This window comes from Cyclopterus lumpus, chromosome 19, assembly GCF_009769545.1.
Source record: "Cyclopterus lumpus isolate fCycLum1 chromosome 19, fCycLum1.pri, whole genome shotgun sequence".
Classification (NCBI taxonomy): Eukaryota; Metazoa; Chordata; class Actinopteri; order Perciformes; family Cyclopteridae; genus Cyclopterus; species Cyclopterus lumpus.
This window is the reverse complement of record NC_046984.1, coordinates 11,844,039-11,870,588: the sequence shown is the minus strand read 5'-3', so window position 1 is coordinate 11,870,588 and position 26,550 is coordinate 11,844,039. Positions and strand designations below refer to the sequence as shown.

Sequence of the window (26,550 nt, the reverse complement as noted above, 5' to 3'; positions counted from 1 at the left end):
GTGTCAGTGAGCCAGCATGCACAACACCAGTACCTGGAAACTGAAAAGCAACATGAAATTCAGCCATCAATAATCTTGGTATTTTCCCAAATGTCAAAATGTCATCCATGAAAAAGGCCACTGCTCTGGACGCATTAAGTTTATGGTGGTCCCTCTGTTAGGAGCCTGAACGTGTGGATTTGATTAATTTTGTTCTTGTCCTCTCCTTTTGTAATAGTGGCAGTGGCAGCTGACTGTGTTGAAAGCACAATACAAATATAGTTGAGTGCATTACATTTGCCACGTTTCCCTCAAGTCAAGTGAACGCACCATTGACTTTATAACATTGTGCATCATTGCAACAAGACAAGTTAACTGCCTGCCAGCACAGTAAATACTATGCTCGTATAAGACACAACAAACTAAACACATATTGAAACTGGGGCAAACATATCAGCCAATATCCAAGATACATTTTGCAATTGGTTACGTCATATTTGGTACACTCTTAGTTGCGTTTTTAAATATGAACCTATAAATTCCTTACACTTTAAAAAAAAAGTGCACCCTAACTGACAGCATCACTTTTAAAAGGATAAGTACACGTCGGATAAAGCAACAGCTCCCCGTCTCCCACTCATCATCATGTGATGGATGAGCCCACCCTGTCCCGCTAGCTTCGGTTAGCATCGTCACGACCGAACATTCGGCGCGTGCCGTCCAACGCCATCGAATGTCTCACGCGAACGCCCGAGTCCATGGAACGTTCTAAAAGGTACGAACCGCTCCGCGCCTCGTCACCTCCTGCTGACAGTGTACCGCAACACCAGGAAGGGGGAGGGGGTGTCGGCGTTCATTTAACAGCTAGCAACGGCGGGCTAATTTACGGGGAGCGTCCCCCTCGTCGAAACAGCGCGGACACCCTCTGCTCCGTTACCTTAACGCCGTGTTCCTCCCCGTCGACATGTTTGTGTTTTCGTCCGAAAGTGTTCTTAATCAGGAAAAGAAGGGAAAAAAAGGCAGCGGAGGCCGGGACGCCACTGCTCACTGGCGGGGAAGAGTCGAGCGGGCACACGGGCTGCAGCCTCCTTCGCCCCGCTGGAGATGATGATAGAGAAGAAATTAGATCAACAGCATGCGACCTGGAGAGAAAATGAGTTGTTTTTCAGGGGAAAGACCAGCATTGGCTCGCTGTTTCTCCTCAATGTGCGTTTGACTCGCGTAAATAAGAGAGAGTGCTTTCCCTTTACCTGGTTCACCGAGATTAAGTTCGAATTTCACATGGAAGACAAAACATTGGTATAATTAAGTGTGGTGGGTTCAAGCTGCTGTATATTTCCACAGTACTTTACAGCATTCATTGGATATTGTTGCGTTGATGCCCATTTAAAAAAAGATTAGTATCCTCAAATATATTAGTGGAGTAAAAATACACACCTCTGCTCAGTTTATTCACAAACGGACCCCAGACCCTGAAGGTCTCACAGTAGCACATATTCATTGCTGACCGACTGATTAGAGTAATTCCATCAAACTCAAATTAGTTTTAGAATAAGCACCACTAAAGCGCATCTTAAACTCAATCCTTTTGGTCAAAAACGAGACCACAGGGGCACATTAACCGCATAAAATCACGTCAGCAAATGGCATTATGCACATTTTGGTTACAGGGGTTGCATTTATTTGCACAAGTTAAGATCAGATAAAATGCCTTGGTGTCCCAGTGGTAAGATGAACTACGTTATCCCAGCCCAGGACTCTGGTTGCATTCACACACCCCTTTCTTGTCTAAAGCTATCCTGGCAATGTCAAATATTCAAGAAAAAGCAATAATTAATTGTCTTTTTTTTATAGCAGATTTCGGCATGTCGATATTTTCACTTGCATTAAAAATGTCCCTTCATATTTACACAATTTCTAACCCCCAGGAACAAGATTATAAAAAAAAGATAACGGGACTATAAAGTTATTTTATACTTCCACTTCCTTAAAATAAAAAAAAGGCATTGGTAAGCAAATAATAAATATAGATGAGAACATAAATAGAACAAACACACATCATAGTGCTATAAAATGCTTTATTACAAAATTGTGAACAACACCTCAGCAAAATGTTGTTTAGGCCCATTTAAAACCAACCAAGTTGCATAATTTTAATATCATTTTTAAAACAAACTTTCATGGGTTTGCAAAAAGCATAATTTGACTTGAAGTAAGAGTCATAAAGCGGGTGTAACTTTATAGAAGAATCATGTACAAGTGTTTTGTAGAAATCAACACTATCATACCTTGTATAAATTATACAAAACATTTGTAAATGATAACATCAATTGCAAATAAAGTTTCTTTTGCAAGGCACATCAGTTGGTATTAGATACTTATTAGAGACACAAACGCAAACGGTCTTCAGACATGTAAAATATCTACTACAGTTGCCAAAGATAGTGGCCAGTTATGTTTAGTGTTGTGACAACTGTGAAGATTTCACCATCAGCAGATGACACTGTGCTTCATATCCAAACTATTGTCATTCCCTTGGCTACCTATGAGAAGTGTGCAATTCATATATCACAAACAAATGATTGTGCACAACAAGACAACATGAGACGGAAAACTGTGCAGTGTTGAGAAGAAAAGCAAACAAGCATCTCTTTCGAAAAGACTAGCTTGGGCTTGTGAGAATCTAAGCAATTATTTTGGCCTCAAACTGTTCTGACATGTGAAACTGAACCTATCCAGAAAGAGTTGAATGAGTCAAGTGCAAGCACTTTTTTAATTATCTTTATCTGCTGTTGGCAGTTAAAGTTAAGTTATTCTTTTGAGTAACAAAATATGTATTGATGACCAAAGAAAGACAACTACACTTTCAAAGATTATGGCAGAATGTCTTTGGCAGAACTTTTAAGAAAATAAAGAATGCTACAATTGCATTACAATATGTAAAATAATTAACAGTGTTTCGCTTTCACTTGTGATCATACAGAATAGTGTAAACATGGCATAATACCACTGAATATAATTTTGCGTTTGCTAAGCGTCGGCCTATACTGTACTTGTAACAACTCCTGAAGCTCATGTGCTTATCATAGCAAAGATGAATGCAAGATCATGATGATACAATTATCAGTACAAAGATATAAAAATGTCTCTTGAGAAAATCTAGTTATTTAAATTTAAGTTTTGTGTCTAGAAGAGGCCCCCAAAAAACTTGCAATACATGTAATCCAACCTCTAATCAAAACATACAGTATATATTCCTGCGATTTGTCAAAATAAACTTAAAAACAATTTTTTGTACACACTTTAGGAAAAAAAAAAAGACATCCCCAGTAAGAATCTAACCCATAATTCAGTCCCAATGTTTACATTCTACCAGAACAGCAACTGTTACAGACAGGAAATGGGACTAATAGAGAAAGTTCACCCATATTAATGTGACGGGCACTGATCATAGCTCTGATAAAGTATCTATCTGTCCATTCAATGTCCTCCTAGACAGCTGGAGGGAACCAGCATCAAGCACAGGAACAGTGGCCCTTCTCTTACTGGTACCAGGGGGTCTTTCTGATCCAGTGCAGGGTGAAACCAGCATCTGTACGGATCTTAATGGAAGCTGCCTCAGCCTCCCGGACTGTCTCCTTCACAGACTGCATCAGGTTTTGAGCGTTGTGGACCAACATCTCGGTAGCCTGCCGAAGAAGAAATTAAGATACATTGATGCGGGGGGGCTGAAACAATCTGTTTTCAAAGGCTGTTAGTCTTGTGGTCAGACACACTCTTAATAAAACCTCCGCTCACCTGTTCTGACTCCTCTTCACTGATGTTGGTACGACCCAACATGGTGGCCTTGACTGTGGACAGGATTTTGAGCTGAGTGCTGATGGTAGGAATACGCTCGCACACCTGAAACGAGGTCAAAAAGTCAGACGAGGCCAAACAAAACAAAGAAAGCAGTCCTCCACAGTGAAATTCCACTGCTCAACCCTCCGATAAAGACGACGGAACGGACCTGGAGCAGGTTGGTCCGGATACGCTTGTCAGTGCACTGCTTGGCCACCTCCTTGGCCAGCCGTGTGACTTCATCAGAAGCCTTAGCAATGTCCTTGGCGCATTGGATGAGGGCGCGCTTGTTTCCACCTCCTCCACGCACCAGACGAGACATCTCAGCCATGAGCAAGGCCATTCGTTTAGCAGCACCGATGATGTCATTTCCCTGTGAGGTACGACAGGAACGTTATTCAATTCAGTTTATTTTGTACAGCCCAAAATCACAAATTTAAAATTAGCCTCAGAGGGCTTTACAATCTGTACACATACGACATCCCTGATAGTACAAGATTCCAATGTAAAAGTCCATTAATCCATCTACAGTGTTCACTTACTTTACTGGACCATTTGCGGGCTTCATCGTGGAGCTGCCTGGCAGCTACCATCATGGGCTCGTTAACCATATCGCCAGTCTGCTCAGGGAACTCCTCATCTTTTTCCTCTGGGGGAGGAGGCCTGGGGGGAGGAACCTCACCCTCAGGAAGAGGTGGTTTGGGTGGTGCTGCCTCATCGTTAAGCTACAAGGACAAGTGACAGTAATTACGTTTTCTTTTTTTAAATAAACCAAAATCAGCTTCAGATGGTTTGCCAAAATAAACGCTGTGCTTATCTGAGGACTTACATTAAGCTGCTCCAGTTCAGGAGGAGGTGGTGGGAAGTCTGGCTCCTGGGGCTGGAATGCCTCCCTGACCTTTGCCACAGCACCAAGAATGTTATAACCTGAGTCCAGGAAGCCTTTCTGAAGACCTGGCCAATGCAAGACAAACACGTTAAGCGCTAGTCAGATGGTTCCAAATGCACATAAAACATTATCCCAAAACCAGTGATCAACATCAACTTACTTGGATCCTGGATATTTCCAGCCACTGCTTTAGCATCCATCACCATAGGAGAAATTGTCTGGCTCAGGCCATCAGACGCAGCCTTCACCATCTCCCTGAATTTAGGATCCTCAGAGTTCTCCACCTCTCGCTTCGCCACCAGGAGGATACGGTTGGCTCTGCGAGCGATGCTGGTGGCGCCGGCGACCAGCATCTGAGGCTGGTGGTTGGCCATGGCCAAACGGCACTTTTCCAGGTCCTTCTTGATGGCGTCTTCTGAGGCATCCAGCAAGGATTTGGTATCGATGGCCTCGTCCACCAAACCTGAACATCCATAACATGTTAATATAGGGAATCACAGTGAGGTACGACATAGGGACCACCTGCAATCAGGGAATTTGCAGGATCTTTATGGCACGTCACCTGTCATTTTCTCCACATTGTCAATCCACTGATTCTTCATGGTTTCAAAATGTTCATATGCAGCTTGGTTGCCGGGGTTTCTCAGCAGAATACGAGCAGCAGATACAACCTACAAAATAATATGAGCCATTCATTGTCAGTCCAATGACAACTGCTTAAGACTTGGCTCTCGAAGCAAGAAACACTTATGCTTTGTAAGTCGCGATGAAGAGTGGTGGGCGGACACAAACGCACACGAACACTAAACTGTTACATACTTGTGGTGTTAAGTCTCTTGTTGACTTGACAGCAGCCTGGATTCCCTCCACCGTGCTTTTGTTGGCAGTACCGACAGCAGCAGCCTTCTCTGCTGTGGTGCCAAGCTTATTGGCGTGGTTCTCAAAGTTGGCAGCCCTTTCGTCAAAGACCTACACATGATCAAATAAAACAATTATCCAAAAGGGTTGTTGGAGATAATACAACACCGTGCCAATAAATATAACACCACTGCAGGAGGCTCATTGCAATGAGATCACAGTGAGGAGCAGAGTGACTGTACCGCTGACCTCATCTCTGTTGGGCGAGTCCAGGGGGGCGGTGGCAGCCACTGCCAGTAACTTGATGGGGGTGGTGGTGTCACTGAAGATGTCCGACACCTCTTGAGTCATCGCCTCTTGCATCTTCCCTTTTAGATCCTGTGAGGAGGACAAACAGATGTTACAACCGCACTATTGTGACTCTATCTGAAGTAAGTATTACCTCAAAAGTATTAAGGTTTTACTTGTACATTTCCATTTTTGAGGAAGTTATACTTTCAGTGAGAATATTATACTTTGTTTAATCTGATGTTTGCTGTTGTTACCTATCTTGCAGATTTAGAGATGATGTTCAGTTCAACATAAACTTAAAATATAGCATCTAAAAAGGTAACTATGGAAAACTTGTTTCAAAATGGCATTATTTTAAGAGTTTTAGAGAAGTTTCTCAGTGTGGCTTGTAATGTTTCAACTCGTCTGAAAGAAAGAAAACCACAACATTCTAGATCTGAGGTTTACATTATGTTTTTAATTATTACTAGTACTGTGCTTTTACTTTTGACACAGGACTTTTAGTAGAGTATTTTCCCATTATGTTTTGCTACTTGTCCTTTCTTCCACCACTAGTAACCAGCAGAGGGGGTTGTTTCTCTGTCTCTGTGTATGAATCCCAATCTGTCACAGTAAAGCTACAGGTCTGAATAAGAATGACTTGAGTGAGAACCGTCTTACTTTCAAAGCCTCCTGGAGCTGCTGAGCAACAGCTCGTGCCTGAGGGGAGTCGCCTTCACCACGGGCAGCCAGGTCGGCTAGCTGGGCCATGAACTGCTCCACCTGCTCACACTTACCCAGCAGCTCCTGCCTGTACGGACCCGGCAGAGCGTTGGCCAGCCTGCGGCCCTCGGCCGCCAGCCCACGGATGGCTGCCTGGCCTAAACACACACACACACACACACAAAGACAAACATATTAACATCAACAGCGATTGACCAAAAACAAAATGTTCTTAGTTGTGCTAATTAACATTATGTTATTCCATCTGGGTACATCAACACTAGCAAACTTGTGACAAATCAAAAATGGCCATCACATTCCCAAAAAGCTTGTTTTGTGCACCCAATAGCGCCAAACCATGCCCATTGAATGCTCGGTAATTTTGGTGTTTTACTGCTTGTATCAATACTAGAGGAAAACGATGGCCATGGCTGCTTGTGTATCATTTCATGTGGCTCCTTTGATGTAAGGGTTGCCTCCATCATAACGTGAGAACCAATGAATCTTAAAGCAGCCAACCTACAGCCTCCAGAACATATAAGACGATGTTCAGGTTAAACAGTAAATAACGACAATGTCGTATTGTGGAATCTTGACTACAGTAGAGAGCGACACGTCCAAGTGTCTGGTCTGCTCTGTAACCACAGGAGCAGTGGAAGGAATGTGACAGAAAGATAGAGAGACGAGGAAGTTGGGGAGGATAGGATCCAGACTCACCCACTCCGCTGTCATCCATGGTGGGATTGTCGATCCAGCGCTGCGCTTGCTCAATCTTTCCTTCCAAGTGAACAGCTGCCTTAGCAGGCCTGCTGTTGGCCACAGCTTTGTTGGTCTTGGACTGCAGGTTCTGCAGAGATGTTGCGATCTGTTTAGCCAAAGCTCTGGCTTCAGGAGTGTCACCTTTACCCCTATAAGGAATTAATAACAGCAAACAGGTCTTAGGTGATACTTTATCATAAATATATGGTTGAAATTAGGCCTGTAAATGGTTACAGCAACAGTTAGAGAGCAAATGTGTCTCAATCAGTTAGACCAAGCGTGCTTTTATACTACTATTTTAGTCCAAATCATCAGTAGGACTAAAAGTACATCAGCGTAATATGCAGTATGATTTGTGCTTTTTATAATTCCTGGTGCAAAACAAAAGCTCATATTCCAGCCCACTTCTAAAAGTGGAATGAGAACACATACTGTCAAACTGTAGTACACTCAAGGTGATTAATGTTACATAAGACTGAATTCTCAATGGTCCTGCAAGTGTAAAAACAAACGCTAATGCTTCTAAATACTTTATTCCTGTGAACCACAGGAATAACGTTAGAAAGAAGGGGCAATAAAAGGTTAAGATCGGACTCTAAAAAACAAACCCAGCATAAAATGATGCATATTTCCAGCAGACAGGAACTTACTGTCTTCTGAGATCAGACAGTTTGGCAGTCATGGCAGCGATCTCTCCAATAGAGCGCAAGATGTCATCCCTTTCTTTCGGGTCCTCACACATGTCTGCTATCCTTTTGGCCTCAATAAGCAGGGCCTTGATGTTCTCTTCTCCCTCTGGCCCGCCTTTAGGATCTGCCAGCCAGTTCTGCAGGGGCAGGAGGCACCATGAAAGACTTCCATTTGGAGGTTTGAATCCACGTGTTGTAAGGCAGACGGGGTTAATGACTCACCTGTGCACCATCGATCCTTTTGGCAATAGCCTGCTTGGAGTTGGTCATGGCCTCCAGCTTGCGAGCAGCATTTACAACCTTGCCAGTTAGCACGTCAAGCCCCTGGGAAACCTGCTGCGCCTTCTGCATGGCAGTCGGGGATGCCCCATGACCTCTGGAGTGGAAAAGAAAAAACATGTGGATACCATGAACTGCAGCACTGCTATGCCTTTAAAGCCCACACATGCACACATTTCTTTATTCAAAAGCTGTATGTTCCTTTTTAAGAATTGTATTTCCTAACCTAATGCCTCTATTACGAGACAAGGCTCAAAGGCACTTCTCAGTTTTCAGCGGAGTAACTCAGCCAGGGGTTAAAGTAGATTATGGATTAATACCAGACATCTGCTTTTAATCAAGCATGACTAAGAGTCCCTGGTGACAATCGGATTTCATATCAGAAGGAGATCACTTCCACTCTTACACACTGTAATCCCCTCTCATATGCTCACTGCCTTACACTCTCTACCCTTTGAGGGTGGAAAATGAAACTACTGTGTAAACGGAGCATTTATCAATAAAAATATCCAATGAAAATTTGATATCTGAATCAAACGGCAACAGGACATGAGGGATAATCAAAGAGACTGCATTAAATATGGGGGGAAATATCTTGCCAAAGTTGTGACACAGACACCCAAAAGTAATGTCTTTGATGGTGTATAGTTTACCTGGCCCTGATCTCAGACACCTGGTCAGTCATCTGGCCCAGGGTCTTGGCTGTGCCCAGGACATCTCTGCGCTCCTTCCCAGCACACAGCTCACCAACTTTCCCAGCTTCATCAAGAATCTGGCGGATGGCCTGCTCGCCTGCATCCCCTAGAAGCACAACACAAGTCAGACATGTCAATAACGTCACTAGATACAACTAGATTATCCGCCTTAGCACATCATTAGTGGCTGTTTAAGGAATAGGGCATGGATGTTTGTTACCTGGTTGAGCGTTGGGATCTCTCAGCCAGTTCTTAGCCTGAGCCATCTTTGAGTCGATAAGCCCCAAAGCCCTCTTCATGGCCTCTGTGTCCTTTGGGTTTGAAACACAGAATACATGAATATCTTAAAAAGGGGAATAAATGCAACCAAAGAAAAAAAGGAGTGGATCAATGCCCTTAGTCAATCCATGTATCCACGTTCTTTGTATAAATCATGACTTGATTATTAGACACTGGAACACTCATTTTAATTCCCAGTCAATGTTTATAGAAATAGCATATGCTGTGTGAATGAGGTTAACATGAGTTGTAATATTATTAGTATTAGAAATACAGTCATGACTCATTGAAACTGTAACAGTTTCCCTGACGGAGTTACATGATAAAAAAAGGTCCAGGCTATCGTCATCGTTTTTGTTTAGTGCGACGCCGTCTGTTTAGTGATCCCAGTAAAAGAAACGCAGCAAAGTCCATGTGCAGCATCGCTAACATCCGTCAGGCTCAACCACGTCGCACATGCCGTTCCCATATTTCCTTCACATCAATGCAATGAGCGTGTCGTGTTATAAAAGCCAAACGACTTTCCATTGCATCTCAATCAGAGTGGATGGAAATACAACAATCTGTCCAACAGCGGCTGACTCTGCAATGAGGCGACTTATTGCGGAAGTCTGCAAAACAAAGCGGAGTCCTGTAGGACATGGAGCGGCGGATGAATGAGTGAAGTTTTGTTTACATGGTACAGCAATAGAAATTCAGAAAACACACATAACTACCAGTCATAATGCAGCGTGGATCTTCATCAAAGAGTTCCGCAAGAGTTTCGTAGCAAATTAAGCAGATTAAGAACAAACATCTGCTGCTTGTTTAAAAAAAAATTTTTTAAATGTTCCTCACAAAATATGTCTGAGCCCTGACAATAATCTCTTTGTCAAAAGAAAAGAAAACAATAAGCATGTTTGTTTGAATAACAGGAAGTGTGGAGTAACGCAGCAGAACAAGGGAGAAAAAAAAAAAATAATAAAAAAGGTGTGAAGTGGTATCACCAGAGCTGTGAGGGTGTATTAGTTTCCTGTGCAAACCTGTGCAGCTGCTCCTCGGTGTGAAATCATGTGTACGCGAGTGAAAAGATAAAGTGAGAAACGGATAGATCTGGAATCTTTGCGCTCCTAAAAACTTAAACACACATTCATTACAGCCTATAATCAAACAGAGAATGGTATTAGGCTACTTAAAAAATACTCACGGTGTGGTTCATTGCATTAGTAACCCTGATTATGTAAAGTGATGGTGTTCATGAAAATATGATTTGTGAGCAGAAAAGGCCACATCTCTTGGATTAAAACAAAATCCATTTCAGGTGTTCTGTGTGCTCGCCTCCTAAGGCTGTTAAACGCAAGTACGGATCAGGAAAATGCTGAGAGAATTCTCATTAATGACACCCAAATCCATACGGCATGAGTAAGGTCAATCAATAGACAGGTTGAGGACATGCATATAGTGAGGTTTAATTGACATAGGAGGAGGACACGCAGATGTTGACACAATGGCATGTCGTGAAGCAAAACAAATCCCACCCCCAAAAAAGAGGGGGAGGAAAATACTGCAGAGATCAACATTTCAGCTATTCAACCTGCTGAGCACTTCTTCAAAATACTAAATTGAATTAGCAGTCAAATGAATTAAAACTGCTAATTTACTCAATAAGTAACAGTTTAACCTCACGACTGATGAGCACACAATGGCACCGCAAAGCAAAGCACGCACACACATCCGTCAGACATGCTGCTGCACAACCAAGGGGCGAGAGAGGTAAGGCTTACCTTCTACAGGGGGTGAAGGGAGAAAGAAACGGTAAAAAGAAAAGGAAGAACGACATAAATACACATGTTGAACTGGACATAGCAACTGAGAGCAACAACAAACAAAAAAAAAGTGTCAAGAAAAAAGGTGGCACAGTAAAGAGCCATTTCGGAGAGTGTTGGGACACGAAAGAAGCAGAACGTGCAGAGCAGAAAGACATAAAAGAGCCATAAAGATTAACAAGCTAGATGGAGACACAGAAAGTTAAAGCATTGCTACTTTAATTACTAACTGTACTTAAGCTTAAAATATAGCAAAATCCTTTTTCATAACGGTCAACCCTAAAATAAGGTAATCCTGATGAAACAAAGTGTTTCATCATTAAAAAATAATAATACACCAAATGAGAAGAGCATCACTTCGTATTCGTTCCAGTCTGAAGCCTCATGCCAAAGGCATTCTGGGTGTGTGAGAGAGTGGGAAGTAAACACAATTCATTTTTTGCTCATACAAACACTGCCTCCAGTTGGGATCCATAAAGAATGAACAAAAACAAAGTGAAACACTCTGAGCAGCTCAAAGGGCAAAGCAGTCTCTTGCCTCTCGCATGTATTCATAATAAGTGTGCCTTCGATGGCCATAGACAAACAAAGGTAAAGTAAAGTTATTTTGCGTACCTTGTTGGCCCAGGCGTCCTCGTCCCAGGACGTGAGCTGCAGCACTCTGATGATCTCGTTTATCTCGGCGCTCATCTTCTCAAAAGTGAAGTTACGGTTCTTCAAGGCCTCCTCCACGCCCTGGCTGCCAGATGTCTTGGTTGTCACAAAGATTTTTATACCTGAAATGTAAAAAGCACCAACTCGCAATAAACAAGACAATAGTTCAACAGAAATAAACAGTGCACTAGAATGCATTGTGTGAGCCAGTGTATTGGTTTTATTAAAAACAAGCAATGTGCCTCCTCTTTGTGGAGGTGTAATGTGTGAATACCTGAGATGAGGATGGGCAGCAGCTCTTTGACTGTGTTCATGGAGTTGACCAACATCACACGGTGCTCCTGATGCGTCAGCTCCTGCTGTCGCTCATCTATCATCTTTGCCATCTTTGTCATGCCTGAACAAAGCATACAAAAAAGGTCATTTGTTTACATTCAAAGCTTCTATTGAGGTATTCGAATGAAACATCTAACAGCTGGGGTTTACTTCTTCATCTTCATATATTTAGCTTGAGAAAATATCAAGATCAAGACTTTTACTTGTAATGGAATATTTGCAATGAAGTATTACTGCTTTCACTTTAGTAGAGAATCTGGGTTCCACCACGGATGAATGCAAACAAAGCAAAAACTAAAACGTTCACTCCAGCAAATACACGCTGTGAATCCGTCAAACAAGACAGTAAAATCTCCTTCAAGATACCTTCAAGTCAAGATAGTATCAGCAGACTGACCTGGTCCCAGGTTCTTTGTGTACGTGATCAAGTCCTCCATGGACTCCACCACCTCTGCCACTGTCAGGTACTCCAGGATGCCTTTGCACACACGGATTATTTTGCGGACCTACAACAATGACAAGATAAGACAAAAAAAAGTTGCATTCCCGGATAAAAGTGATTATGCAAACACGGCCCCTCCCCCTCTTCCAATTTACTCTAATTACACTCCGATGTTGCGACTGACATTCCAGCCTCTTTGTCCTGCTTCACTCCAGCTCTATGTGGACTGCTGGAGTCACCACTCCACTATACAGAGCCATCCCTGAGCTGCATTGGAAAACACGATGGCACTGCTGACTGATGACTCCTGCTGAATACTGCTGACTGCTGCAGACAGCGCTGGGACGCCTGATGTCTGCTCACGGACAGCTGATATGCAACTTTTTTTATTTTACTCTCCATCCATGAGAGGAGAAGAGGGATGGGCCCCCGCTAGGTGATACTCCTGCCCGGTTCAAGATTTAGGAAGTGTGCAAGAAATATAGAGTTCCACAGACATGTGCAGAATATGCATCTACCCCTCTGTCTTCTTTATAAGCATTACAGCACCCAAGGGGTATGCAGGAATGGATACTGTACTTATACCAGAAGAATCCGTAACGGCAGGCCTCTGCCATGCTCAAGTGTCCATTAAAGAGACACTAAAGCCTTCAAGCTCAGCTTCTGCTCAATGAAGATCAATGGGACAGCTTTTAACACAGTTACCGTACAAACTGTATTCGCTATCAACAGTCCATTTCTCAACTTAATTTGCAAAGATATACAGTGTCTTCTACAGCCTCGCCAAAATGGGTCAGATATACAATATAAATGGAGCAGGATCATTTACAGTTAAAAGAAATACTTTATTGTCAAAGAAAGATGAGCAGCAATCGGCACTCTGAATTTAATGTTCACAACAAAAAAGGAACAATACCCGTGTAACAACATTCGAGGAAAAGTTTAAATTCAGATCTACGGTTCTGAGTTCAGATATACATATGTATGCCGTGTAAAAATATCTTTTACTGCTGCAATTTAGTGCATTGCATGGCTGGGTTTTATATTTTTAGCAGATATTTGGCTTCCTTGGAGATGTAGCTAACTTTCATGCAGGAGTTCGTGGCTTGACATTTTTGTTTCTGGTTGCACTGTTATCAGCTCATCTCAAAATCTACTTCCTGGTTCCTGTTTTTTACCAGCACAACCAAGCACAGAACATATGATACTGAAGCAAGTCAAAGCACATGTCAGTGCTCAACATTTTGCACCAATGCTTTACGAAAGCACCGGGAGAACTTCAGATGTCTCAATAAACCATGATTCAATTCACATCTGTTTCTGAAGCTGCTGAAGCACAACCACATCCTACAAAATTTAGGAAATCACTGAATGGATGAGGTGTGGTGGAATCTACGTCACCGCTAAAATGGATGACATCCAGCAGTGTCACCTGATCGATATTTCTTTCCTTTCACAAAATCTGCATTCTGACCTCCTTGTTCAGCAAACAGATTTATTCTGGTTAACAGATTTGTTAAATACAATTAAGGACCAATGAATGAATGAATGAATACCTCGGCTTCGTCAAAGGTCAGGAGCAGGTCGGAGGTCCCAGAGAGGATGCCCCGAGAGCCATCAATGAGGTAATCCCGAGCAGGAACAGAGTATGGATCAGCTTTCAGCATGGAGGCAGCTTGTACCAGTTTAGTGCACGCATTCTCCACTCTGTGGAAAGCATAAGACGCTAGATTTGAATACCTGCTAAAAAGAAAAGAAATGCTCAAAACAAGTCATGCTGATGATTTGAAGCCCTTCAGAAGCCAGATGGACTTCACGCAATGAAACAGCAAATTGCCTTCAGCAAAAACAGATGGAAGCTTTGGAAAACAGCTCGCCATAACATACACTAACTGTTGTCCAAGCAGGACAACAGTTTTTCATTTCTTCTTCTTACAGGCTTTACGTGACATTTTAAGCAAATACTAATGTGAAAGCTGTTGGATTCTAACGCAGATGAAATACTGTTTTACAGGGGTTACATTGTAAATTAGGGAAGGGGTAGTCCTTTGTAAACATTCTATATGCATCTAATTAAAACATTATAGTTCTAACCTGATTAGATTTGACTAACTGATACAAACATATATTTCTGCTAAAAAAAAAAAGATTGTTGTGAACGGAAACATCTGTGTTGTTGTAGTGTTACTGCTCTGAACGATTGTAAGAACTAGCCTCATGAATTGAGCTTGAAGATTCAATCTTGAACTTGGAAATAGTAATTTTCAGCTGGATGGTCCAGAGGAAATCTACTGAGTCTGTAAGCGAATGGACAGGACGATTCACTTTCAGGGAGTTCTTGAGTGAGGGAGTTATGGGAAGCAAGTTGTGGGCCGGTTGAAGCACACTTTTAAAAGCTTTAATAGTTGAGGGACTAAGGATAGAGAGTGTCATATGTTGTGCAGATTGTAAGAGCTTTTGACGCAAATGTGTGAGTGATGGTTTTGTGCTATATAAACATAACTGACTTACATTTGACTTCTGCCGCCCGAGTATCCATAATGGTTAAGCTTGTTCTCACAGGATGTGATTTGGACTCCAGGAGTCAGAGTTCTAGCTGGCTAAGGCCCAATTTTTAACCCCAGTTTCCACAAAAATGTATATGATTGATTGTTGCCTCCTGGGTGCGACGCACTCAGTTAACTCCAGAGCAGAACAAAAACTGCAGGCTCAGCCTTTTTTTTTTATTCAGCTTCATACATGCTCACTGCATTGTATCATAACAGCCATATTGCACATAGAAACAGGCAACAAGCCAACGACTGATGCATGTTGTAGTTTCCACAGAGTACTGCGCTTACTCTCTACACTTTTACCCAAAATGTTGTCTTGGTAACAAGCGATAACTTGATTCTATTTTCCAAATTTTTAGGCGTTTAGAGGGGCCAAGAGGAGCTACATTTCCATTCTTCTGCAAGTAGAAAGTCTCCTGCAGGATAACGGCTAATAACGTACGTGCATGACATCAAGGCGTGTGTTTGTCTTTGCAGTGCCAGCCAACAGTGCCCTTCAGCGTGCACTAGCAAGATACAGCCATGCATTACCCGGACCACGGCAGGCACTATATTTAGTGAAGGAGATGCATTCTGGCACATGTGCTGATGGATGACGACAGGGTGACGATCTGACTTTGAGGCGCCAAATGTGTTGAGCCTGACGACCTGCGACTGCCGATGCATTTCATCTCTGACCTTTGGGGGCTCCCAGGTCCCGGCACTCCCTGCCTCGACTGTAGTCTCTCGTGTAAGAATCGATGAAAGACTTTGATACGTACAGACAGCTGCTGAGCAAAAATTTACGATTTTGCTGATGTACATCGCTCTTGCTCTACCTCAATATGTAAACGTATTTGTGTGCGTTGCATGTTTAAACATAAATCAAAAGCAGCAGCAGCAGCAGCCTGTGGCTCATATTTATGAGGACATGTATGAGTTTGTGGCCCTTCTCCTTTAGGGTAAAGGAACTCCTCCCTAGGCAGAAAGATATTTCTGTTACACCAGGGCACAATTCTGAGGCACTTAACATGCCGTGTCTGACCTTTGCTTGGACAAACCAGCCATTACTGCAACAGATAAAGAGAGAAAGAGAGCCAGAGAGAGGCTAGTGGGTTCTACATACTGTAGAGAGACAACTATTTCATTTAAATACATTTTTGAGAGGTTGTTGCTGTATGAAACAGGGGGTCTGCAAAGAAATCCTTCTGCGCTTACTTGATAAAAGCTGGTGGCATGTCCCTTTTCATGATCTGGTCCTCTGTGGTTTGCACGGTGTCTTTCCCCACCTGGAGAACACAGATTATTGGTGAGTGAAACATTTCACTCAAGGAACAAGGCATTTCAAGGAAATAAAGCAGTACAATCCATAAGACACACGACAGACATTTCCAAACTAAGACATGAGATGACTTTATGCACAAAATGAAATTTGTGAGCCAATATTTCCTAATTTGAAAGATAATGTTTTATTAATTGTTGATTCTGAACCAAATTCTTATTGATTTGCTCATGTAATTTTCATAATTTACACCAACAAATTAAAATAAACATGGTGGGCACAAATTAGTTCATGTTAACCTGTTTTCTACAGCAGGTGCTTTATTTGAGTTATCCAGTAAGTTTCAAACTGACTTCACCCACTTGGAATTTGCTCTTTTTATTTAATCTTTTTCAGGGTCACACAGGGGCAAGAATACATCCCAGCATGCACTGGAAAAAGGTCAAATGCATCCTGTGCAGGGCGTTGGTCCATTACAGTATCAAAACAGATGCTGTACAGAGTCGTGGGAGAGGAGGAATCTGTTCGACAGGTAACCCTGGTGAACCTGGTGAGCAGATGAAAGCCCAGGAAGAACGTCTTGGGATCAACCTCTTAGTTGTAAAGCATCAGCCACAGTACAGCATCCCCAAAACGGTAGTGGTTTTAGATAAATACATGATTACACTTGGTATAAATGTGGCTAATTTTTTTTATTATTTGACTGCAGGATCCTGTGATCACATGTTGCATATTGTGGCTCAGTGTGAACCCAAGACATGCCTTGTTCAGTTGACTGCAATATTATACTATATTATTAACTAGACTGTTGACTGAGAACGTTTTTTTGAAGTCAGGCTTTTCATAGTGTCAAACACACAGACATTTGTTAATCAAATGATATTTCATTGTCCCCTACCAAAACAGATGAACGGTGGAGAGAATTACTGTAAAGTGTTACCATAGGATACTCCCATCTCATAAATGATCTTCTCATATCGAGTCCAGTCTCATGAATCATAACTACAGTTACAATTACGATAAGTACACTGCAAACTACTGGGTTATAGCCCAACCCAAAGTGTTTGTAAGAGATAGCATAATAAAAGAAGTCATGCTTTAACTGTTCACTTTGAAACACCGCCTCGCCAGCCTCAGCCCTGATGACTACTTCATCAGTCATAAGGATCAACATGGATCAACTCTAGCAGTAAGAGTTGGAACAGTTGCGCTGGCTCAGTTACACTCAAGTTTTAGATCTACTCCCAAGCGTTTATGCAACTTGGGTGCACATGTTATACATCATATGCATGAGTTACAACAAATATTTGTCTTTAATTATGTAGTTTCTCAGAATGATGTCCTGTTACTCGTCCAGCGAGGCAGCTGCTGCGGGGACGCCAGGCCTCAGCACAGTTATAATGTGTAAAGCAGCTGAACGGTCGCCTCTCCCTGTAATGCCAAAATTACTCACCTCCCCCATCATGACCTCAGCTCTGTAGGGAGACACAACTCACCCACATCGAGCTGCCATGGATGAGAGATAACACGCGTTCATACCAGGGCACGGATCACACTGACTGGGTTAAATGAGCTGCATCCCTGCCCAATAGGGAGATGTTAAATAATAATAAAGAAAATGTAACGTTTAACATATTTATTAGGACATATAAAAAACACATTAGTGGCACTGTTTGTGCATGATTTAAAGATACTTCATAGACTCAATAATTCATTGATTATTCAAAAAAGGCCTTCTGGAAATGATTGTAAAAAGTTAGATATGGTCTCGGTATTTTGTAGAGCGTTACAAGAGAGCCAATCACTGTATCCGGCAGTAGCAGATTCTTTCCAGATGGTTGACGTGGAGGCTGTAATGGAGCAGCATCTCTTCACTCTCTTTTCACAGAGGGACTCCGGGTTACTGAGGGGTTATAAACGAGCCAAAGGTTGTGGCAAACTAAAACTGGAGCTTAAAACTGAGCTGTCCATATCAAGAGCAAAAGGACGGCATACATATGCCACCTGACATTCCACCAATGAGTGGCTCTGAATAAAAGCCAACCACAACAACTGAAGCTGTGCTGTCTCGTTCAACAAGGGCAGCGGGGCTACAGACCAGGGATACAGGGCACTGACGTTCACGTGAGTGATGGGGGGAGAAAATACCACAAAGATCTTACATCCATGCAAACACAAGAGAACACAGTAATCTCCTTAAAGTAAAACCGCTCTCCTGCCTTGTGACTTTGAATATACAAGCCAACAGTGTCGTCACTGATTCGAACCAATTTGCAATTGTCTTTTGTTTCATTTTGCACTGCAAAACTCCTGTAAAAATATTTGTTCTCAGTCTTTGGGGAACCGTTTGTAGACAGTATCTTGGTGCATATTCTTTTTAAAGGACAGCAAAGTGAATCCTATCTCATCCTATGTAAAGCTTCATCATATTTAGCAATACAAATAATAGCATTCTTTTTCCAAGGAACTGAAAAACTTGTTTGATAAAGCATGAGTAATCTCACAACAAAAACCTATGAGATCAAGTCAAGTTTAGACCTAAACTGAACACAAGAGAGAAGACAGACTACACCATCGACCACAATGTGGAGGCCAAGTGTTCACTGCATTTAACGAGTGTTGAGTCACATTCTCCCTGAAGCATCATGCAAGTTGAGGCTCTTGGTACTGTATGCAACAGGTCATCGGCGTCTTTCTTTTCCTCGTCCCCACGCAGCCTCTTCCTTCTGTCTGAAGTTTAAAAAAAACAGTCTGCAGCCAAACGGCGATCCAGACAATTTGCTGCCAAAATAGAACTGTGATCCGGGTTTATAAGCGTTGTTGTCAAGCAGTTCATGTTGCCAGGCCTAATGCACTATTTTAAGCCTACGTCTAAATTTTGGACCATATTCATATGACCTGACCAAGCTTGACATTACTGACGCTTCACTCTACACATGTTAGAAGGTGGTGAAAGGTTCCATCTCTAGTTCCCAGATGTCTTTGTTTGATAATTGATAGTGAGGACAGGAAACACGGGGGAGAGAGGGAGAGAGGAAAAGATGACGTGAGGACGTCCAGTATACAGCTCATTATTAATCAGAGCCCAGACTCGCAGGCCAAACCACAACACACATTTCCTGTGTCTTAAATAGATTCTATCAACCACTTAGAGGAAGGCCAGTTGTTTACTTCCAGCTCCTTTTATAACGTTTCACTGATTCAGTATCATATTCTTCCAAGCTGTCACATACCACGCTAGTGGCTGACAGTCTCGTTTACCATTTGTGTCTGGAGAGGAAACACTGACACTCCTTTTACCATCCGAGAGTGCTGCATGGAAACCCTGTGCTGTGAAGTAGCTTGATAAAGTGGCTGCTCCTTCAGAACAGACTCAGCTTTGTTGACAGCAGCCCATCGCTCTGGAGGGAGAAGAAAGGCCACTCTGAAAGCCTCAAGCCTGCCAAGACACAGCCTGCCTTTCACATGCTGGGTAGTTGTCGCACAATACTGTGTTAGTCATGGTGACCACAAAGATCTATGGTGGTAGAATTCTGTTAAGCATGGTCCCCGCTGCCCTTAGCAATGCCCTACAAATAAACTGAAGGCTATTCTGCACAGGGATTTAGTTCCTCAAAGTGCAACTCTGATTCCCACTCAAAGTGACTTTGCACTGCAACCTGATGAGACATGCTCACGCAAATTGATGGCGCAGCACTCCATTAGCTACGCTTGATCAATAGTCTCAGAAGCAGCAAGTGCTGCGTTCTGCGATATCAAATAACTTTGAGCAACAGTGACTCGGAGAGGCAGCAAAGAGGTCACACTGAAGGTCAGGGTCTTTCTCATGCATCTGCCAAGGGGTGTCTAACAAGGGTTATTAATTTGATTCAGGAAGTAGCTACACGTGAGGTGTCCAAGGTGATGAAAGCCACAAATCAAATGACCTGCTTGGCCATGGCGATGCAGCCAGAGAGAATATATCACAACTATCCATTTCATGTTACAGGTGCTAAGCAGCGCCTACAGTGTTACTAGGGAGGGGCACTCATCTGTGTGAATCCTTCTCTTAAAAGAAGAGTGAGTCAATACAAGTCAGAGATAAAACTGACTTTTTTCAAAGGACATGGATTGTATAATAATAAAAGAACGGAGATAACGAAAGATTATTTCCATTGCAGGGGAAACGTCACATCCTGGCATCCAATCGGGTGATTCAATGGACCCCAAAACTTATTTGTCGTATTTGAATGGATCTAAAATCTTTCAGTGCATTGTGGAACCACCAATTTGTATTGGTAAAATGTACATCATTCAAACATGGATGTATGGTTTGATCTATGTGGAAAGTGCATAGCTCACATGCATTTTCTATATCAGTGTGCATGACTTTCTTACCCTCATATATAGTAAATACTTATTGCACGTTATCTGCACTCTCAAAAACTGCAAGACGCAGGTGCATGGACTTCAGGTCAAGCATTGGATGATGGTTTGCCGACTTAAGAAAATACAAAATATTTAAGGCGAGATGATTTGCTTTCATATTAATTCCAACAAATTAAGTGTTTGTTATCATTGGAATCATTCAAACTTGATATTTTGGAAAAAGTGACCGCCCTACAGCATAGCATCTTTTGTCATGGTCTGTAGTCATAAACATCTGATCGCCGAGGGAAGCGGGGGTTTCCCTTCACACAGGGGCCGGCAGCTGGCGGGTTCTCCTCACTTGGCTTCAAGCATTTCCTCATCAAATCATCACTCCTCCTTGTTCTTCTGTCCTGACAATGTTTCATTTGACAGATGCAAAAAGTGCATATGCAGTGCGAATCCATTACACAACAATCCATTTTAGTGAAGGCTAGATTATCTCTCGTTAGTGCGGTCCATTACAACGCAACCATTACAGATTCTGTCATCTTTGTGTCGTTGCCAAGATGACGGAATCGACTGGTGAGCAGCATGCAATGATTTCCCTTGACAAACTGCAGGAGGCTAGAGAGCCAGGTAATAGGAAAGGTTTTCTTTTGAATGCCTTTCAGCACTTTAGTTAATGGGCACATTTGTTTCCCATCTGTAAATGATTTAAATTACTGCTCAAGGCCTCATCAAATACTGATCTAATCATAGTGAAGTATTTAAAATCCTTTTCAGGTCGTTTCTGCTATAATCCTCTCAAAGCTTTAAGAAGTAATGGACTCCAAATGCGTTGCTTCCATTTTCTGCACGTGTGAACGAGTTCAATATTACAAGTGAGCCCAACTTTCAGTATTTGTGGTTCTTTGGCATTATTGCATAAAGCACCATGGTATTTTTTCTATATTTAGCCACATTGTAGAAGATCGTTTCTTTTAATACAAAAAAATCGACTGTACAGTCACTAAGTGATCTGCACATCGGAGCAACTCTACAAATCTGTAAAAACAGGAAGATTAACACTCACTACTACGGGACCCTAAATCACTGGCACTCTTTTCTATATCCGACCCACGTCTATAAAAAGGAGCCATAAATATAATGAAGTGCAACAGGTCTGAAATAAAAGGAGGCCTGTATAGCCACCTCAAAAGAAAGACTGCTGACACAGAGATGTGCGTTGTTCTTCTACTTACCGCAGTAGGGGTGAACAGAATCACGTAGTATACATGTGCATGTCTGTTTAGCTGTGAGGTTCTCAGGAATGTATCATTTAACATACGTTTACTGAGAATGTTTTAGATGTAATGGTTTCATTATGGCACCACTTTTTAGCACCACATCTTGAACGTGAAACTTAAACCTTACGATGATGAATGATTAGCCACCACAGCTGGATGAAACTACAGAGCAAACACGGGATTTCGTTCTTAAAATGCAGCTCAACAGGTTGAGCGCATCTACCAATTTAGATATTTCTCCTGTGTCATTGTTGCATAAGGCATGTTTTTTTGCAATAACCACACGGCTTGGTTATTGCACAAGCATCGTCTTGTCTTTCACAGTACTCTAAACACGTCCACAAGTTAATTCCCTACAGTTAGCCACATCAGTAAAGTAAAGACATTTACCAACTTCAAGCTGCATTATGGGTCAAACACAGATATCAGAGACAAAGATGACGCGGACATGAAGAGTCATGTGAATGCAGGTTATTCTCAGTTAATCTTATTTTTCTATATTTCATCAAAATTGTTCATTCAAAAAGATCAGCTCAACCCCCTTTTGAGCAGGGAGGCATTCCTGATTGATGGGAATTCTTCACATTCCTTACATTCATCTTTAATTGAGGTCTGGCTCATTGTCTCAATAGATGCGGAGCACCAGTGACGGGTCTCAGTTAGACCGGACGTATTTGACTCCCAATGCTTTGTGGTCATGCTACAATTTAAATACTAGGTCTGTTTACGAGGGATGAACTTTTATCTCCATGCATCTGGAATAACAAGATTAGGCCCTATCAATTTAAGAATTTAAATGTCTACACGTGTGTCACAGTGAGTCCACCAGATCTCCACGGACAAGCGGTGAAAAAGCGTTCTAAAAGCTCATCTTCTTTTTCTTTGTCCGGCAACGGAAAGTAACTGGATGCAACGATTAGAACATGTGATTTGAACGGTAGCGTCATTTGTAACCCAATTTCAATCATATAATTTGGGTCATCCAAAAATCTACCTTGATTAACTGTGTTTAAGATCCTGGCTCAAAAGATTTTTGAACAGAATCCCTGAGGGAAGAATTCGGTGTAACGTGGTTTTCTGGACAACGCAATGAGGTAAAGCCTTTTTTTTTTTTTTTTTAAACACAGCCCCACCCTGAGATACTTTGAAGGAATATAATTAGACAGCCTCATCCCTTTCCCTTCCAAGGACGATCCTTTCTAAGTGAATCAAGATTATGAAAACAAAAAAATTTGTGTTGGCAAAATGGCAACAGCTAGACAGTAAAAAACGTTAAGAAAAACAATGCTTCATGCTTCCTGAGAGTATTAAATTCAGTTACAAAGAAGATAACAGCCATACAGTGAACTTTGCAATGTATGACTCACAGGACTGGTGGGAATGAAACCAAGAGAAATTACAGCTGATCCGTAACTTCAAATATGTCATAACACTGTCCATATTGTAGTGTTGCTACAGAAACTGGAAATAATTACAGACCTTTCCATTCATTCATGCCACTATTGGAAACATCGGATCATAATTCAGAATGTCCACAATGCCTGGATCATTTCACCCCAAGGGAGTTGAGGTTGCTCAGGGCTTTTTCTTGTGTCAGGAAATGCAAACGAGCACATAATAAATTCACCGTATCTACAATATAATGGTTCTCTATTTAAAGCAAAAAAAAATGTCTGCAACTCAGAACAGGTGCACTTTTACAACAAGCTGACAGACACCCATCTCTTAAAGTGTATCAACTTCTAAAGTACTAGCTAACATTTGCCTATTTATACATTCACTAGACACCAAGCAACATTATTTAAAAAAAAGAAGGGGTGTGTACAATTTTCCTTTCTTTTCTTTTGAAGGACAGACTAGTATGACACTTTAACAAACCTGTTACATTTTACATGCAGATCTCTTTAATATTAGTAGTTGCATAGATTACAAAACCATAACTATGATTGGATATGGAATTATTACCATCAGTTCAACTCAAATGTGCAAAGAAAATAGTTTGACAGTATTTATGAACTATTATCCTTGGTATTAATGCAATATGATTTGGTATTGCAGGGCCTTCTGACAGCATAACAAACATTATACACCATCTAAACACCTTTATATTATGCCTCTCAGAGGAATGAGGTCTCGTGGCATAGAATGAAGTCATCTAGCTTGAAGTGGTTATGGAACGTAAACAAACTCCTAAATAAACTGCAGGTTAATAGTAGGCAATCCCTCTACAGAGAATTCCTTCGCCGACAGGAAATGCCACATGTATTGCCCAACAACTGCAGGGCTGACAGAGACAACACACAGAAACCACATCTGCCTTCATTTAGCCTCTATCCCTTATTTTCTGACCATGCCACCATATCTGAAAGCCCCAATATTTCCCTGCTTCCCTTGTAAGGAACTTTTCATTTAGTGGTTTGTGTTTCAGGCTAGGCGAGGAAACAACATTGTCATTTCCTTATTTGTAGCCGTGATGGTTACAATGTGGCTCTAAATAACACCACTGTGGTTCAGTCATCCTTGGTTCTAAATATAATTGAAACCACAGCTGCATCTGGCCAAAGGGTGCACGTAATTGAATGTTTTTTTTGAAAGGCAGTCTGGAAATGCATAATGAATTGCACCATATACATTAATTAAACATAATGGGCACAAACTAGATAGTGCGTCAAGAGTGACTCAAACGTATTAGATACTATATCTCTACCAAGGATGTTATATTTTTAGTTCAGTTTGTTAGTTGCCAGGTTCAAGTCAGTTGTTTTAGGCCATGGGTCACAAAGGTAGTGATCATTTCATGTTCTTTTTTTAAGCATACTATGTGTTAGACTAGTCCGATTGTTTGATGCTAGAGTCAACTATGGAAAAGGAAAAACATTATGACTGTATAGGCTTTCTGTCTTTACAGCAGACCTTCGGTTTTCACTACCATCAAAAAATTGCTTACATCACCAACATTAAAATGTATACGACCCGTCTAAATATGATGGAGTCACAACTTTTGGTTTACAAATATCAAGTAACTGTATATGACAGCATTAAATACGTTTTTGGAGAAGGAACACAACACAGATTCCGTGTCAGGTCACACAATCTGATGGGTCACAGAAGGCAGCATAACACTGGAGCCGCCTGCAAAATAACAATTTTGACACAGCCTTGGGGAGGCTTGACAGTGCTATATATTGCTACTTTGTCATATAAGCAGAGCATTTACAGCTAAAAAGATATGCATGACATGCATCAATGATTAAACGCTACAATTTATCCAACTGTCCCATGCAGCAGCGTAACATTAAGTCTATATAGATCTGTTTGGAAGTTTTGGTTGCAAATAATATGAAAATTAACACCTACTAAGTGGTTTAGTGAACTGAGGTTCTTGAAATTAATACTTTCGTACTTGAGGTCCATTCATATACTTATTCACAGACCTATTTAATGACGAACCAGTACAAATTAACTGCTTTTGATGGAAATGACCAGAAGACCCTGAAGCCTGCTCCAGTACCTGCCTGGCTCACACAGGGAGCAGCGCCTACGTCAGGATATGGCAGCGACAGAGGAGGCAGGGCATATTTTCAAGGGGAAAAGGGCGTCACTACCCTTTGCCCCCGAGTCAAACAACTTCAAGAAACTTTTCAACGCATGCCTACATTGTATCTGCCATCATAAGACCGCTGGCTGCATTCATACACCGGCGAGTGACGTAATTCGAGGGAGCACGGGTTTTGTGGACAAAGAGCGACAGGTAGCCTTCCACACCCGCCGAGTTGAGGCAGACGTTAACAGATACAATTTTACAAAAAAAAAGGGGGGTTGGGAAAAAGTTACTCACACGAACAAGGTTGCTAACAGCCGCCTGCACGGCAGCCACCGGCGCCGTCAGATCCGGAATGGCTTTCCCGTCAACTTCACCTTCTTCGTGCATTATCACCAGATGGGATATCTGTTGAGCCACCGGCTCCAGGATACTTTCTATCGTCTTCGTGTGAAAGACCGGCATGGTGACAACTTTTTATCACTATCCAAGAGAGAATTAAGTTACTATCCTACCACCTTCGGCAGTTTTTTCCCCAAAAAAAGCCCGCTACAAAAGTCCAAATAGTCCCGATGGTTGTTTTCTTTCCCAGGGTCTGAAGACCTACAACTACTCCCGTGCAACCGTCAACGTGAAAAACTCCCAGTCGGAGAGTGAGCGCGAGCAACCTAAACGTCAGCCGGAGCGCTCTGCCCTCTGACCAATCAGCGAGCGGAAAAGGTAACTTCCTCGCCTTATGATTGGTCGATCGCGGTGCCACTCTGGATCGGGCACCTCCCGCTTCGAGGCGAGTTTGCTAGAGATCCGAGGTGCTCCCTAAATTACGTAATAGATTCTGATGCCCTAAAAAGGGAAATATGTGTCTACTGTTTGTGAGGAGTAGATTCCAGCCGCTGTAAACTGGCAAGACAAGCTCTGCCTTTGGCACTTCCAGCACAGCCATTGGAGCTGTGACTGTTAAGAGATAGTTTTGCTGACCTCACGGAAAACAACCACGAGGATATTCCCAATAAACTTTACACTAAACCGTACTGTTGTATCTTTATGCTACTAAATATATCCA

The 26,550-nt window shown here is 42.0% G+C and overlaps 2 protein-coding genes and 1 long non-coding RNA gene across 5 annotated transcripts in view; 1 reads left to right on the top strand and 2 right to left on the bottom strand.

Moving 5' to 3' along the window:
* adkb (adenosine kinase b) overlaps positions 1 to 1,278 on the bottom strand; it is a 95,888-nt gene extending 94,610 nt beyond the window's left edge. The window contains exons 1-2 of one of the 3 annotated variants that reach the window (XM_034558229.1): positions 1,230 to 1,278; positions 917 to 1,121 (exon numbers count right to left, since the gene is read on the bottom strand). In XM_034558229.1, the coding sequence (XP_034414120.1) occupies positions 917 to 945 (29 nt within the window). In that variant the 5' untranslated portion in view covers positions 946 to 1,121; positions 1,230 to 1,278. Of the gene's footprint in view, positions 1 to 916; positions 1,138 to 1,229 lie in introns of those variants that run through there. The other 2 variants (XM_034558231.1, XM_034558230.1) reach the window with 2 other exon arrangements.
* Positions 635 to 6,468, top strand: LOC117748457. Its single transcript, XR_004611596.1, has 3 exons — positions 635 to 754; positions 5,942 to 5,997; positions 6,123 to 6,468. It is a non-coding gene; the product is annotated as an uncharacterized LOC117748457 (long non-coding RNA).
* LOC117748454 (vinculin) lies at positions 2,038 to 26,158 on the bottom strand. Its single transcript, XM_034558228.1, has 21 exons — positions 25,785 to 26,158; positions 16,247 to 16,317; positions 14,054 to 14,204; positions 12,453 to 12,561; positions 11,994 to 12,116; positions 11,681 to 11,841; positions 9,202 to 9,292; positions 8,940 to 9,087; positions 8,230 to 8,383; positions 7,969 to 8,144; positions 7,277 to 7,467; positions 6,518 to 6,717; positions 5,816 to 5,944; positions 5,528 to 5,677; positions 5,271 to 5,379; positions 4,869 to 5,171; positions 4,649 to 4,773; positions 4,362 to 4,544; positions 3,989 to 4,192; positions 3,778 to 3,882; positions 2,038 to 3,668 (listed from the first exon to the last, which is right to left on the bottom strand). The coding sequence occupies exons 1-21, from the start codon at positions 25,950 to 25,952 to the stop codon at positions 3,522 to 3,524; spliced, it is 3,198 nt and encodes a 1,065-aa protein (XP_034414119.1). The 5' UTR covers positions 25,953 to 26,158; the 3' UTR covers positions 2,038 to 3,521.
* Between the last annotated feature and the right edge of the window lie 392 nt (positions 26,159 to 26,550).

Coding starts and splice junctions, on each gene's coding strand:
- LOC117748454 (XM_034558228.1), bottom strand. CDS start 25,952: ATGCCGGTCTTTCACACGAAGACGATAGAAAGTATCCTGGAGCCGGTG. Junction 16,318..25,784: donor CTGTTAGCAACCTTGTTCGT/GTGAGTAACTTT, acceptor TGTGTTCTCCAG/GTGGGGAAAGACACCGTGCA. Junction 3,669..3,777: donor GTGAAGAGGAGTCAGAACAG/GTGAGCGGAGGT, acceptor CTTCTTCGGCAG/GCTACCGAGATGTTGGTCCA.